The sequence below is a fragment of the Lemur catta genome, chromosome 5, assembly GCF_020740605.2.
Source record: "Lemur catta isolate mLemCat1 chromosome 5, mLemCat1.pri, whole genome shotgun sequence".
NCBI classification, from domain to species: domain Eukaryota; kingdom Metazoa; phylum Chordata; class Mammalia; order Primates; family Lemuridae; genus Lemur; species Lemur catta.
Window position 1 is genome coordinate 28,044,051 of NC_059132.1, and position 16,699 is coordinate 28,060,749.

The 16,699-nt window shown below is 43.6% G+C and overlaps 1 protein-coding gene across 4 annotated transcripts in view; it reads right to left on the reverse strand.

Annotated features, from left to right (window-relative positions):
• The window catches only part of GRIA1 (glutamate ionotropic receptor AMPA type subunit 1), a 299,116-nt gene that overhangs the window by 148,752 nt on the left and 133,665 nt on the right, over positions 1 to 16,699 (reverse strand). For 3 of the 4 annotated variants that reach the window (XM_045551318.1, XM_045551317.1, XM_045551315.1), the window contains exon 3: positions 2,509 to 2,748. The exons of the other annotated variant lie outside the window; for it this stretch is intronic. In XM_045551318.1, coding sequence (XP_045407274.1) covers positions 2,509 to 2,748 — 240 coding nt within the window. The remainder of the gene's footprint in view (positions 1 to 2,508; positions 2,749 to 16,699) is intronic. 4 annotated transcript variants of the gene reach the window in all.

The following is a 16,699-nucleotide window of genomic DNA, read 5'->3' on the forward strand; positions in this document are numbered from 1 at the left end:
GCAGAGTCTGATACCTGCAACGGTTTCATAAATGTTAGCTGTTATTATATAAGGCATTCGGCAGCTGCTTACAAAATGTGCCAACCTGGCATCTAAATAGACACTTAATAACTGTTAATCAAATGTGTGAATGTTCAATATAATATTGAACTTAATACCTAGTACCTTGTCTCTCATACAGCAGGTGCTCAATGAGTGTATACTGAATTGAACTACTTTCTTCCGATTTGTAGCTAAATGAGTGGAAGAGCTCGTTACTCAATACTGCTTTGTTTCTTCTGTGACACTTAAATGGTGTATTGGTTTCCTACTGCTGCTATAACAAATCACCACAAACTTAGTAGATTAAGACAACATGAATTTATCGTCTTAGACTTCTGGAGGTCAGACGTTCGAGATAGGTCTCCCCAGCCTAAAATCAAGGTGCCAGCAGGGCTGTGTTGATTTCTGGAGGTTCTAGGGGAAAATTCATTTTCTTGTCTTTCCAGCGTCTAGAGGCTGCCTGAATTCCGTGGCATTGAGCTCCTTCCATCTTCAAGGTCAATGATGGTGGTTGAGTCTTTCTTACATTGCATCACCCTGGCACTGACTCTTCTGACTCCAATTTCCACACTTAAAGACCCTTGTAATTACATTGTGTCCACTCAGATAATCTGGGATAATCCCTGTATTTTAAGGTCAGTTGATGAGCTGGCTTAATCCCATCTGTAACCTTAATTTCCCTTTGCCATGTAACATAGGCATATTCGCAGGTTCTGGGGATAACAACATGAACATATTTGGGGAGGGGATCATTATTCTGCCTATCACAGATGGTTATTTTGCTCTTGCATTATTAATCAATATTTTGTATGTATGTCATTTCTGACTTTCTGTAACACTGCTAATCCCTTCGGTAGTGACCAATACAGTGCCTGGCCTCAGGAATCATTTAGAGGTTGATTCTGTTATGCCTTCCTAGCTTTGTTTCTTTCTCAGTCCAAGTTATTTGGTGTGTTAAGCCTCATGTTTATTAAAAATTTACTGTGTGTCTGGTGCTGTTCGACCAGCTTTCCCCTCTTTAATTCACTTACTCCCGTGAGGTAGATACTATTATTATTCCTGTGTTACAGATGAGGAAATTGAGGCTCAGAGAGATTGAGCCACTGGTCCAAGGTTACACAGCTTGCAAATGGCAGAGCTCTGAGTTCTGAGGTAGATGGAGCCCTTTTGAGAATGTGGGTGCTTCTGCCCTCCCCAGAGCTGATCCCCCACAAGCAAGGTTACATTTTTCTAGCTTTATCACTTCCAGGCCTCAAGCTTCATTATGCCACAAAGCTGTCCCAAAGTAGACCTTCTCCAGGTGACCCCACCATGGCTGCTGGCTGTGAAGGGACATCATCAAAATAGGGAGCGGGAAGGGGAAACGGAAGAGAATAGGATGCTTCTGGTTCTTCCTTCTGCCAGCTCCCGCCCATCTGAATAACGCCTGCCTAACTGCCTGAAAAAACACTTTCACAAGCCACTCTCCTACTCAGAAGTCTTCTAAGACTCCCTGCAGGAAAGCACATCAATGCAGCCCTCGGCTCCCAGGCCTTGTGTGACCCATTCATTTATTTACACCAACAATGACTAAGCTCTTACAGGACTCTTTAGTATACAAGGGGAAGGTAGGACGGTACAAGACAGTCACCACAGGAGTTAGCAAAAAGAAGAGAGTTCCTATCTAGAGAACCAGGGAATAGAGAAAGTGGCATGTGAGCAGGTTGCAAAAGAGAGAAAGGATTTACGTGTATAGATTTGAGAAGGGAACTGCGTTCCAGAAATCCGGAATAGCATGAGTACAGATACAGAGAAGAAAAAAGTATAGGAAACACTTGTAAAATGTGATGTAAAATTTCAAGGAGGCAGAATTAGTAGCCCAGAGAAGGATGATGATGATGATAGCATCTAACATATATAGAGAATTCTGGGTTTTTACTATGTAGCAGGCACTGAACACTGAATTGACTTTGTAGTAAGCTACCTCATTCAGTCTTCACAACACTAGACTGTTTTTATCTTCATTACAGAGATGAGTAACTGAAGGCATAGAGAATTTTATCACCATTACATAAATGCTGAAGCTGAGGCAGAGTGAGTTTGCCCAAAGTGAAGCAACTGGAGAGGAGAGAATTTAGGATTCAGACCCAGGTCCGTCTGATTCCAGAGTCCACATTCCTAACAACCATGCCATTGAGCTGTGAGTGAGTCAATTGAGGTCCTTGGGCTTTAAGCCTGGACTCAGGAGCCATGGAAGCTTGGTGAGCTGTAGAGTGACATGGCACATTAAAAGAATTGCTCTCTCAAAGAATGTGTCCCCACACCGTGAATTAGAGATTAGTTACCAAAAAATAAGTCCACTGAAATAAAGCATTTTGGACCATTCCCCTGATGCTTTTCAAGGAGGCAGTGAGGCATCAATCTCCTCCCTGCTGGTAATTTTCTCTCCATCTCTTGATAGTCTCTCTCCCCTAAGCCCTGGCTTACCCCGGTCGGCGTCATAAATGTAGACAAACTTCTGCCACTTGTAATGGTCGATGATGCTGATGAGGGCATCCTGCAGTTCTGGGCGCAGCTGAAGGACAAACTGATTGGACGTGTCGACTGGAAAGCTCGGCGTGATGAAGCAGACGTGGAGGGCCCCGCAAAAGGAGGTCAGCATGTTGACGGTCCTACGTTCATAAAACCCAAAGATGGCATAGACTCCTTTGGAGAACTGGGAACAGACTAGAAGAGAAAAGAAGGATTAATGGATAGAAGATGCTGTGAACGAGCTGTCAGATGGCTCCAAAGTGAGTCCGTCCACTAGTCCATCCAACCAACCCATCACCTATCCATCCATCTATCATCTTGCAATATACCCATCCATCCATCCATCCATCCATCCATCCATCCATCCATCCATCCACCCTTTCAACTCACCGACTATCCAACTGTGCATCCAACCCATCCATCCATCCCACTCACACATTCATCTGTCCAACCACCCCCATCCATCTGTCTAAATCCAATTTTATTAGGTGCCTATCACCTTCCAGATGTTGTCATGGTTATTAATTATAGTAGCCAAGTTACAAAGCATTTTCATATATTACCTCACTGTGTCTCTACAGTGATCCTGTTAAGGTAACAAAACAATGACTTGGTCATTTTTTAAAGTGGAAAAACCAAGCCTTAGAAAATTAATGAACATTTTCAAAATAGTACAGCTAGGACATATCTGAGTTGGGCAGATATCTTGACTCTTAATTCAATGATCTTTCCATTACATTGTCCATTTCTTCAAAGCAAAGCATAAAATGATGCTTACAGGAAGAGGCATATCTTCCAGTTATTGTTGCTGATACATGATTTAAAAAAAACAAGTGTTGATTTTCCCAGCCTGGCCCTTACCTCTCAGTGTACATTTCTCTGTGGATGTTCATTTTGTGTTTGTACACTGTGCGAGCTGGTTTTTGGGCCCCCCAGTGTATCAGCCCTAGTAATAGCTCAGCTGTGTGAACATCCCCGCAGGACCCGTTTTGTAGGATCCCAGTGTAGTCACTAACCCTGGTTTGTGGTTACATAGCTGGTTAGAATATAATGCTAATGAAACCAAAGTTGTGGGATCAAACTCATGGTCAGTTAGCTCCTAAACTTTATTTTGCTGTGTAATAACAGGACGAGAGTTCACAGTCTTTGCCCCAGTGAGGGGCCCAACCCCAAGGCCATCGTCAATGCCTGAAAATTACCCTCCCAATGTGGATGGTGAGGACATCAGTCATCCTCACCACAAGAACAGTATTTTAGAGTGCTTTGCAGTCCTTTCACATATATTGGGGTTTTTAGTCCTCATCACAACCCTGTGGCTAGGTATTATCAGTTTTTTCTTTAAAGATAAAAAAAAGTTGACACTCTTAGATCTTCTGCTCATTTTATCACTTTCACCTGCTCCCATAACCCCACACTGCCTGTGCGTATGGGGTCTTGAATTATGCTATGTGAGCATTGCCCAGATATATTCCGTGAAACTTTAGTCCCACAAGATCCGTTTTAGAAAAGAAAATCCTTCTTTGGTCAAATAAATTTGGGAAATGGTACATACTCTGTCCTTGTGTTGGAGTTTCATGCTGCACATAAGCTACATAAAAGATTGTGAGGAATTCTGTTCAACATTAACCCAGATTTTGTCAAATCTATTTGCTCTCACTTCTCTTTTTGGTGAATACTTTTAACATGTTACTGAAAATCCTTTGGTCCATGCTGCATTAAAGAATGCAATTAACCACTGGTACCCAATTGTCTATGGTGGTCTCAGTTCTCAGTCAGTCTCAAGAGATAGTGGGCTTGAAAGATCATCATCATCTCTTTTTTTAAATTTTTTTATTTCACAATTATTATGAGGGTACACACATTTTGGTTACATAATCTGCTTTTGTACAGTTTCAGTCAAAGTTATAATGCCCTTCACCCAGATAGTGTGCACATCGTATCCCTTAGGTGTGAATTTACCCTCCCACCTATTTGATTTCCACTGAGTTTTACTTCCATATGTACACATAAGTGTTGATCGATTAGTTTCAATTTAGTATTGAGTACATGTGGTGTTTGTTTTCCCATTCTTGTGATTCTTCCCTTAAAATGACCTCCAGTTCCATCCAGGTTGTTACAAAAAGAAGGTACCTCAAAGATCATCATCTTTTAAAGATTTCAGCTGAGCCACTTGAGTCATCTGTGAAACTCCCACTGAAAACCAGCACACCATGCACAGGAAACCTGACAGGTGATCATCGACATCTGCTTGCATACTTCTAGTTACTGGGTACTCACTACCTCTCGAGGTACCGGGTATACTGATTGACCACTCTCTGAAGCCAGAACCTCATGAAATTCCTGCTCTTAGCCCACTCTACTGCCCTCATGGTATCTGAAGGTGGTGTTCATGGCCTTGAGCTATATGGCATTGTTTTTCGTGACATAATCCATTCTCTACCCAGAAGCCAGAGGAATCTTCTTAATTACACAAACAAACAAAACACCAAAACATACTGTTTCCCCTCCTTATGCAAAACCTCTCAAAGATGTCCCATTGCACACAGGGAAAACTGCCTAACCTCTGACCATGACACAGAGCCCGAGTAGCCTGCCCCTCTGACCTCTCCTACCTTACACCAGTCTTCCCCTCGCTCCCTGCTCTAGTCACACTGGCCTTTGCTCTGTTGCTCTGTTCTGCAGGGCTCCGAGCTCATTCTGCCCGGGAAACTCACACTAGCTGTTCCCTTCCTGCTCTTCCCTTATCTCCCTGCAAAGATCACTCCTTTTCGGCAGGTGCGTCTCCACTCAAATCTCACCTCCTGGAACAGGTCTTCCTTTACCACCTCTTCTCAACAGTGACTCCACCTCCTCTTCTGACCCTCATCAGTCTCTTTCACATCATCCTGTCTTATCTTCTATACTTTAACCATTTTATCTGAAATAATTTTCCTGATTTATTTGTATATATTTGTGGCTGCTTGGGTTAATGTAAATTTTCTAAAAATAGGGGTCTTGTTTGTGCCCCAAAGCCAGCAGGGCATCCAGAACGTGGTAGGTACTTAAATACTTGGTGCATGAATGGCTGATAAGTGCTTGGTGAGAGGGTCACACGCCCTGCAGGAGGGAACGAGGAAGAGCTGCACCCAGACAGAGATGACCGTTGAGTCGCCGGGACCTCTTGCTCTCCTGTCCTGGGTAGCTGACTGCCAAGGTAGCTATTTGTCCTCCACACTCACGCTATTTTATTTTCTCTTTCACCCTGATGGGGACACTCTATATGTCCACAGCCCACAATAGGTACTGTCTTTAAATGTCTGTTGTAATTACTAGAATCAAGATTTCCATAAATATGATTTCTCTACCAGGAAGCATACATCACATATTATTCTCCCATGTTAAATATAGATTTGTCAAAATGCACAATCTATCTTACAGGGTGAAGTGTATGTGGGGAGCCCATAAACCTTGTTAAAATATTATAATATGCTCTCTGCAGTATTTTTAGTCTCTCTTCTCTCCCCTCCCCTTACCACACTGAAATATTATCCTATGGGATATAAATCTTTTTTGTTCCAGATCTAGTCCCTTATGTCATCTACTTGGTTTCACACATTTAGTTGGGCCCTGGGGGCTCTCATCGGTGGTGTTTCTTGCTAGGACTTTAGAAGTGAAGGAGGAAAGGGTGGGATGGGGTGGGAGAAGTGGAAGCAGGCAGGCATGAAAGATGCTTAGGCACACAGGATGCCAGAATTTTTTCTCCCTCAGGTTATCTTCCTCTTTTTCCCTTCTGCAAATCTCTCTTCCCTTAAACTGAGTGCTTTATCCTCTATGGCTAAGAGGGTGCATTTACCCACCACTCCCTAAGAGAGCATGGCTTGGAGGTACCCTGGCCTGGATTTACTTGAGTGGACCGTGGCTTTCAGAGGTGCTCAGTGTCTGACTGTCAAGCTGTCTCCGTATTTCAGCGAAACCTGAGAAACAACAGAGAGACAGACAGACAGACAGACTCTGTAGGCCCAAGGCCTGCGACAGAACAAATGTAGAGAAATAGAATTAATAGTAAGGCATTATAACTGCTTTGAATCTGTTACAATAGTCAATCAGAAGAGATTCGGGTGGTGGGCACACACATAGCCCTGACTCAAGCATTATAAAAGCTATCCATGTAACAAAAACATTTGTAACCCCTTAATATTATATTTTGAAATAAAAAACAAAAAACTGAAGACGGGTTGGGGCAAAGAGAAGAAAAAGAGATAGCATGATCCTGTAGAAAAAGTATTATTACTAGATCAGATGCCAGAACACCTGGAGGATTCTGCTGTTGGTTGTATCACTGCAGAGTACTAGTATAGCCTTAAGTTAGCCCACACTCTGCCAGGCCTCAGTTTTCCCATTTGTAAAATGATGGTTTGGACTCTGTAATATTTAACACCCCTTCAGGCTCCAACATTCTAGTCTAATTGATTTGAAAATGTTTACTGATTTGACAACACTTCTGCTATTTGCTGGTCAAACTTTTAGCAGCCTCCAGCGTACTGTTTAAAGCCCAGAAAGCAGGTTAAGGCTCTGGTGGTTCTTGGATTCCACTGTAACAATATCCTAGCACTCAAGCTAGATGCATTTGGAGTCTTGAGTTTCATCAAAGACACGATTTTTAACCTGCCATGTGAATGAGTTACCCGGTAGAGAGTAGGTGAGAAGAACAGATCAGAAAGGGAGCTGGAGTTGGAGACTGTGCTGTCAGAGATGACAAGCAGGAGGGAAGAGACAGGGCATTCAAAAGTGGAATCAGGGCTCTGTTGTGTGCTAGTCTGAGCACAGACTCCCATCATGTCGATGCTGAGTCACAGCAGGCTGGACCATGTGCAGTGTCCTCTTTTAAGAAAGTGCTGGTACTGTACATAATGCTTTCTGATGCTAATAATTAAGAGCTGACATCTGAGCACTTACCAAGTGCCAGACACTGTGTGCCAAGGACATTTCCTTGCATTAACTCCTGTCATCTTATGAGGTAGGTTGCAAATTGGGCAAGTGAGGCCCAGAAGCAACACAAGGCAAAGCTGAGATGTGGCCTCTACCAGTCTGACTACAGGGCTTGAGCGCTTCACGTCTGTGATATGCCATGGATGTCGGAAACAGTCTTGGCACATGTGTCAGCTTCAGTTTCTGGAGAATCTTCTCATGTAGTACACTGCTTTCCCCTGATGCCAGATAAAGAGGTATTTCTGCATCAGGTCTGTTGATACATAAAGAAATAAAATTGGGTGATCTGTTTGATGTATTCCCCACTCATCCACAGGAAGAACACATATACACACACATCTGTTCCATCTGCCCATCCACACATCACCCAGCAATCGACATCCACCATGAGACACTGGGTTGGGCAGTGGAGATACAATAGGAAACCAGGCAATCCCCCAACCATAAGGACTGTCACCTTGCCAGTGGGAGAGACTGACAGTCAACTGGGCAATGGCAATTCAGTCTACATGCTGTGTCAGGGATGAGTTCAGCAGTCAGGGACACTAAACCTAGCCTTTGGGGACCTCAAAGAAGGCTTCCAAGAGGAAATGCCAGCTTTGACATTGAATGATAAGCAGGTTTCAGCTCAGAGAGGGGGTTTAGTACAGCCACATGCGCATAAAGATGATTCTGGGTGGAAGATACAGTGGCAGCAAAGACCTGGCAGAGATAGAAAGATAGTGCATTCAGGGAACCCTGCCAGGGTGTCAGATTCTGAGGTCCCTGCCTCCAAGAGATTCTGTAGCAGAATGTGTCCAACAATCAGCGCAAGTGAAAAACGAGGCCAGGAATTCCCTCTTGGGGAGGCAGGAGGGCAGGAAGCAGCCAGGGCAGGAAAACCCACACGCCGCACGGTGCGGGCTGTCCAACTCCATCCTCGGTTCACTCAAACCTCTTTGATAATCACTCCTGGTTAGGGCACCATCCACTTAGTATCAATAAATCTCCCAGCCCTGGGCACTGGCCCTGACAGCTTTCTCCCAGGGAGGGAACTCCTGATATTAGCAACTCCTTTTTTATTGTCACTTCATTTAAGGCCTCTCACATCTACCTTTCTCCTTGGCTCCTGGCTTGAGTCCCTGGCAATGTGGCAGCCTTGTTATAAATAGTGGATAATGAGGTGACAGGACAGCTTCATTCTGGGGGAGGAAGACAGAAAGTGTGTATGGATCGGAGGACTTTCAGGCACTTATCCTCCTCCCTGAGTAATTCTACCCTTATTGGTGGGAATCTCATTGTTGATCATCTGACTCTAATGTGACATCAAACGTGACTTTTTTTTTAATCACTCAGAGGCCAACAGGAATGCCCTTTCACCCATTTTTTAAAATAATTTCTTGCATCCTAGATCTAACACTGACATGCAAAGAATTACCATAATAGATATAAATTGCCCCTAATCCCTCTAAAAAAAAAAAGTCACATTTATTTAGGATTCTGAGACACTCCCAGGGATTCTCTGTCATGTACTATATAAAATTTTTTTTATTTGCTAAATTCAACAAAAATTTATTGGGCACCAGAAACTAATATTGCCAGAAAGTTGGGATACTGCCATAACATAAGATAGACATGTTCTCCTTTGCAGAGCTTATACATGAGTTCAGAAGGCTCTGCATTAAAGGAAATAAAGGGTAATTGCAGTAAGTAATAGGGGGATCAACCATAGAATAATGATTATCCCTGCTGTTATAGCCAGTGTTTACGGAGTACTTAGTACAGGCCAGGCATGGTGCTAAGCACCTGTGTCTATGTCCAGGTAGAGGGACCAGTTTATCCAAAGGTACTGAGGTGAGAGAGAAAAGGCAACGTTAGAGAAACTCCAGAAATGCCAGTGTGACTGAGCTCGGGTGTGGCACAAAGTTGGAGGTGGGTAGAGACCAGGTGGCCAAGAGTCTTGACAGGACTGCAGAAGTTGTCACTGGACTATGTCAATGTTGCATTTCACTTTGGCTCTAGATTCAGCCCAGCTTCCTGGGACCTCTCATCACCCATGCCCTGCAGCCCAGTTGGAAGATGGTTGCAAAAGAGATGAGGAGACGCATCCTCCCCTGCTCAGATTTGTATATTTATTATTAAACATAGGTATTAATTACTAAGTACAGAAAGCCAACAAGATATGACACTGTAATCGAGGTGAAGAATTAGGGAAAGGCTGGGTTCAATGGTCCTGGAATTTGGACTCAACTGGTGGGCTGACATAGGAAACCAAGGTCAGGGGCAAGGGCAAACAGAGTGACAGATTGCAGCGTCCACTGCAGAACTCTTCGGGTGCCTGACATCGTTCTTAAGAACTAAATGTGAAGAAGCACATCTGGGACTGTGAACAAGCTTCTTCCCCGCTCTGGGCTACATTTCCCCCATCTGGACAATGGAGTTTAGACTAAATCAGTGGTTCTCAAACTATTTTTTTTTTTTTTTGGTGAAGTCTTTATAAGCGAGCATTTGTATTCATTGGGGATGTGTAGTTCTGCAGATGGCAAGTTTTTATTTCTTCTCTCCAACTTTCTTTTCTATCTACTCATCCACCCATCCAACAAGAGCTCACTGAGCATGTAGTGTATGCGAGGCAGCAGGCTGGTGCCAGCAGGCTGCAACACTGGATAAGAAGACGGATCTCTGCTCTCGTGGAACTCAGGCTCTAGAGATGGGAGAAAGATGACATGTGAATAAATAAGAGCATTTTGGGCCGCAAGTGTTATAAAGAAAATGAAACGGGAGGATGTGAGTGATTGGCAGGACTGCTTTAGACAGGATGGTCAGGGAGCCCTCTCTGTGGCACTAGCCTTTGAGCTGAGAAATGAACCCTAATCAGGAGCTGGCCAGGCCAAGGGCTGGGGAAATAGTTTCAGGCAAAGGAACAGAGGCTCCGAAGAAGGCCCAGGAACAAGACTGATGAGCGTGAGAAATAGAAAGAAGGCCCATGTGGACATAATATAGCAAGAAAGGAGGAAAGCACAGAGATGAAGGTAAAGAGAAAGTGATCATATGACTCTCTGAGTAAACTAACCCTCCTCTAAGGCATCTGGTACTTCATGTGTGGCTTGGGTTCTCTGCAGAGCTCACCCTGGTCTCAGGAGGTCAGGACTAGCTGATATCACAAGACCTTTCAACTCTAACATCCCATGGCTCCGGTCATGGCTGAGAGATGCAGTGGAGGGGAAAGTTTTTCTGACTCAATGGGATAACTTGGAAAATGGGAAAGGGAACATCTTCTGACTTAAGTGTGATGGGCTACAATCATGGGATGTTCAGTGAGTTCACTGGGCTCCAGTGTAGATGGCGCTGTTCTGTGGATGCTGCTCTTGCTCCAGCCTGCACAGCCCTCCTGCCTCCTGCCTTCTTCCTCTTCAAATCTTTTCCATTCTTTAAAAGTTCAGCTCAAATGCCACCTCCTCCATGAAGGCCCTTATGCCTCCTCCCCACCCCTTGTTATACACTAAAGGTCTCTTTCTTGCTTTTGAATGCACACAGAAGTGTGTGCCTCTTATCAATTTTCATCTAGTGCTCATACTTTATTAGTTTAGGTTCTTTGATTGTAAGAACAGAAATCCATGTAGGCTAACTTAAGACAAAAAAAGTTTCTTGGAAGGATATGAGGGAGTTCCAGCTAAAAGATGAGCTTCAGAGAAGACAGAAATTGCAGGAGCTTTGACAATCTAGATGTCAGGATGTGATGGACAGTCTCTTTACGGTGTCACCATTATTCGAGCCATTTGTGACAACTGCTCCATACAGCTCAAGATTAGCCTTGCTCAGGGTTAAGGGAAGCAGAGCACCCAGCTACCGTATGAAGACGGCAGCCAGAGGAAAATAAAGGTGCTGTGAGCAGAGAAGAGAAGCATATTCAGCATATCAAACCAACAGATGTCTACCAAGTTTTTATTTGCTGGCATTGTGGAAATTAAAGTCCCAGACCATGTTAGGAGCTCCATAAATGTCACATATGTTTAAACGTTGAGTGTTAAGTAAGGAGCTATGTCTAATTCAGTTCTTGTTGCCTCTCTCCTATGGATTAGACACCATAAAATTGAGTGGTGAATAAGATAGATGATACCTCTGCCTTCATAAAGCTATATTATTCTTTACAATCCCAGAGGGATTTTCATAATGACTATATCGTATTTTTGGTACATGAGTGAATGAAAGAATAAATGAATAAATGCAAATGCACTACTATTAATCTGTGGATACTATTCTTGACAATTGATCCCATCTTTCTTCCATGTCATTTCTTGCATCGGATGAACTCATTATTTTCTCTTCTACTATCAAGTAACTTTCTGTGTATTGACATCTTTTCACCTGCAGCTGAGATGTAAGCACCCTTGAAGGAAGAGGCCCTCCAAGTCTATCATTTTTCTGGTATATACACTGTATCCTATACAGAGCTGGTTAGCAATAAACAAAAATGCTTGGTGATGTTACTTGTTTCATGTTCTTCTATATTAGGTTGACCATCTAGCATCCTTACGTCTGGGAGATATACAATACCACCCTGTTCTTCAGCTCACTGAACTTGGTTACTCCCTGTCAACTTAGGCCGACAGGGAATGAGAGCTGTGCTCTTGGGCTGGCCCTGAAACCCAGCCAGCCTTAATATATTCCACCCACAACACCCAGTCTTGTTAGCCAGTGCTCCTTAGGTGAGAAGGTTCACATGCCATTACATAACCCAACACTTAGGATGTAGAATGGGTTCAAAATGAGGGCATTTTCACCCTGCATGGCAAACTGCTTGGCATCATTGTGGACCCACGTGTTATTTTGAGAAGAGCCTCTTTTAGAGGAGTTCCATATAATGACACAACATATGTAGGTTGTCCTCCCTGACCCGCAGCATCATAGATGTCTGCCCTGAACAGTCATAGGATCAGAGATGGTTAATACAAAAAAGTACCTGGTTTTGAGAGTATACTGTCCTAGAAAAAAGCTTCCTACTAGACAACTATCTGATCAACTCCACTTAGAAGTTTGTTTAATCTATGTGTGCTTGGAATATGTAAAATCTGGTGTCAAAAGTATCACTACCCAAAAGTTAGAGCCTCCTGCCTCCTATGATGTTGGCACACTGGGGAATTCCAGCTACCTGTCTGTTCCAGGTGGCTAGCATTACTTGGAAACATACCACTCTTCTTATTCATTAGCATAGTTACGTCACCTATTGAGTGTTTACTATGTGCCACATCCTATTCTAATTCAGAAGCATTTTATCATTCACTCCTCACAATAACCCTGTAATATCTTTTTTCTATTTCATGCATGAAGAAGCTAAAGTTCAGGGAGATTAATTAGTCTTCCATGAGTCATTCCTGTGGTAAATGGCAGAGCTGGGATATGAATCCAGGTCTGTCCCACTCCATGGCCATGACTTAAACCATGCTACCCCACCCCCTGAAAGTCCACCAACACAACCAGAGCTTTCATTCCCTGGACAATAATCACAGCCCACACAGAGTACTATGTGCCAGGTACTATGCTAAGTGCTTTACATGAATTACTCATGTAATACTAATTTGATAGCATGGGATAGGGATATAATTATTGTCCCCATTTTATGGAGGGTACAGTAGCTCATGCCTGTAATCCCAGCACTTTGGGAGGTGAGTCAGGAAGATTGCTTGAGCCCAAGAGTTCAAGGTCAGCCTAGGGAACATAGTGAGATACCATCTACAAAAAATATAACAAAAAAATTTAGCTGGATATGGTGGTGAGCACCTGTAGTCCCAGCTATTCAGGAGGCTGAGGTGGGAGGATCGCTTGAGCCCAGGAGTTCAAGTTACAGTGAACTATGATTATGCCACTGCACTGTAGCCTGGGTGACAGAGCAAGATCCTGTCGAAAGAAGAAAGAAAGAAAAAAAGGAAAAGAAGGAAAAGGGAGAAAAGAAAGAAAGAAAGAAAGAAAAGAAAGAAGGAAAGAAAGAAGGAAAGAAAGAAAGAAAACTGAGGCTAATTAACTTGCTTAAGGTCATGTAACCATTAAGTAGAAGATTCAGAATCCAAACATAGGCATTCCAACTTCAGAGCCATCACTCTGATCCTCTGTATCAGGTATCTATGCCAGGTATCAGGAAAGTTTTTCTGCAAAGGGCCAAATATCTTAGGCTTTGCGAACCACATGATCTCTGTCCCAACTACTCAATGCTGCAAGCAGCCAAAGACAATATGTAAACAAATAAGTGTGCCTGTGTTTCAATAAAACTTTATTTAGCAAAACTGTCACTGGACTGGATTTGGCCTGTGAGCCATAATTCGCAAACACTAGCCAAAGGGAAGGGGTTGTGGGAAAGAGTTTCAGAGCCTCCGCTCCCTAACCCTCGCTGCAGGATACACCAGGTAAATCCTTCATTAAATGAAGACAGACTCTCTCTTTGGCTATCTTAATTCCTATTCCCTGGGCGAGTGGGAGAGAAAAAAAAATCTTTTGTTTCTTATTTGCTATTCTTTTCCTATGAAAATCATCCATGCAAATGGGTTTTCCTAAGCCAAGCAGCAAGCTTATTACAGTGCAATGCATGCCCATGAACTTGCTCAGAACCTGTCAATCAAGGCAAAGGTTTACTGAAATTTACAGCTGACAGCCACAGGAGCCCTAAATCAGGGAAATTCATCTTCCAGTTACAGTGTTTCCATTGAGGTGGTGAAAGACGAACACGAAGGATAAGGCTACAGAACACAAGAGATTCTGGATCTCTAAGACCAAATGACACCACCACAAGCAAAATCCCACTTTCTCTGTATCTGAATTCACTCCTGACCCCTGCCTTCAGCTGATTTCTAGAGCTTTTTCTTTCTGCTTTTGTCATCTGCGGTCTCAGAAAAGCATGCTGAGAAAACCACATTTAAAACAAATGCTTGGCCAATAGCCTTGTTATGAACATGTGCTTGCCTTTCCTTTCTGATAGGCGTGTGAGATCAATCAACGGACCCATAAGGGCACTTTGAAACCTCAGGCTGCAAGCTCTAGTCCCTGCCCGTCTCTCCTCCCAGGTCTGCTCCCAGCACACACCCCCTCCACTCGGGCTTCCTGCTGGTCTTTCTCTTACCTTTCAGGAGATTCCCAACTTTCTCGCCTTTGAGCTTTTGCATCAGCTGTTCTCCCATCGAAGAATCTTCCCACCCTCTTTTTCTTTTTTCTTTTCTTTCTTTCTTTTTTTTTTTTTTTTTTGAGACAAAGTCTCACTCTGTTGCCTGGGCTAGAGTGCCATGGCATCAGCCTAGCTCACAGCAACCTCAAACTCCTGGGCTCAAGCAATCCTTCTGTCTCAGCCTACCAAGTAGCTGGGACTACAGGCATGTGCCACCATGCCTGGATAATTTTTTCTATATATATTTTTAGTTGTCCATATAATTTATTTGTATTTTTAGTAGAAATGGGGTCTCTCTCTTGCTCAGGCTGGTCTCGAACTCCTGAGCTCAAATGATTCTCCTGCCTCGGCCTCCCAGAGTGCTAGGATTACAGGTGTCAGCCACCACGCTGGCCCTTCCCACCCTCTTAAAGTGGCTTGACCCCTTCTCATTCTTCAGACTTCAGCTTTAAATGTTCTCTGTTTTCAGGGACACCTTTTCTGAAATACCCATCTCACTCCTTTATTCTCTATTGCACTACCTTATTTCCATCATACCTTATCTCTATCTTTATTTTGTTTAATCTTCTGTTTATTTGTTTAATTTGATCTCTCCTATTAGGGCAAGAATCATGTTTACTTTATTTACCACTATACTCCTACCATCTAGAGCAGTTCCTGGCACATGGGAGGCACAGAAACCTATTTGCTGAAGGGAGTAAATGAATCAATAACCGAGCAAGAGGCTGGTTCTCTGTATGACCTTAGGTGAGTCATTTTCCCTTTTGGGAGTTCTTGTCCTCATTTGTAAAAGAAGTGAGATTCAGCTAGCTCTAGCAGGGGCGCTGAGGCATGAATGCAGAGAGCATGTGCTGCCCAGGCCAGGGGCCGGAACTCAGGTCTCCTGAACAATTTCCACTGATGGAGATTCTTCAGCAAAAGCTCAGCTGCCTTCTCTGCCAAGATGCTCCCCGCCACCTGGCATTTAGTTCCCTTTGTACCAACATTTGAATCACTTTTCAAAGTTTCCCAAAACATAGCAGGAAGCAGCTCCTCCTAAGTAACAGAATTCTGGAAGACATTCTGAGAATAAAAGCATTTCTCACTATCCCAGAGTGTTCTTTTTGTGTGTCCCTGCTAAAATTACGAGTTCCAGGAGTGTGTGTATGTGTGGTGGTAGTGAGGCACTGAGATTCAAATTAATTCTGGGGAAAACAGTAAGCAAGGAGGAAGGGAGAGAGTAGAAGGCTCGGGCACATGCAAAATATGGAACTGGTGAGAGCATTTGAGGAAAGCATGAAAACAAAACTAATGTACCAGTTTTTCTGCTTTTGTGTAACTCACCCACAGAGAGCTCCGAGGGAGAGCCTCACTGGCCCCAATTCCCCTCTCCAGCGTCACTCCTAACGGTCCTCCAAACACTTGAGCCCCAAACACACTGTTGCATGCAGTAAACCATTTCCTTCCAGGTCTCCACACCTCTGCACAGTATCCTAAAAAATGCCCCTTCGCACCTGGAAAACTCCTACACATCCCTCCAGACCCCAGCAAGAGGTTGACTCCAGTGGGAAGCCTTCCAATCCTTCCAGAAAAAATTAATTAATTCCTCTTCTAAGGTTCTAATACAGTTTTTCTCTTAGCACTCATCTTGATAGTCTATAATTTAGCATTTGCATGGCTGGAGTGCAGTGGTATAAACATAGCTCACTGCAGCCTCAAACTCCTGGGCTCAAGCAAGCCTCTAGCCCCAGCCTCCTGAATAGCTGGGACTATAGGTGTGTGCCACCACACCTGGCTAATTTTTTAATTTTTTTTGTAGAAACAAGGTTTTGCTGTGCTGCCCAGGCTGGTCTTGAACCCCTGGCCTCAAGCGATCTTTCTACTTCAGGCTACCAAAGTTCTGGGATTATAGGTGTGAGCCACTATGCCTGACCCTAGACTGTGAGCTTCCTTAGGGCAGGGCTGTGTCTAATTTGTTTTTAATGTCTCAGAGCCTAGCCCTGGCCCTGACATAGTAGATGTTCAATAACTGCTTGTTGAATATGTGTTGATTTGCTCTCCTATCAA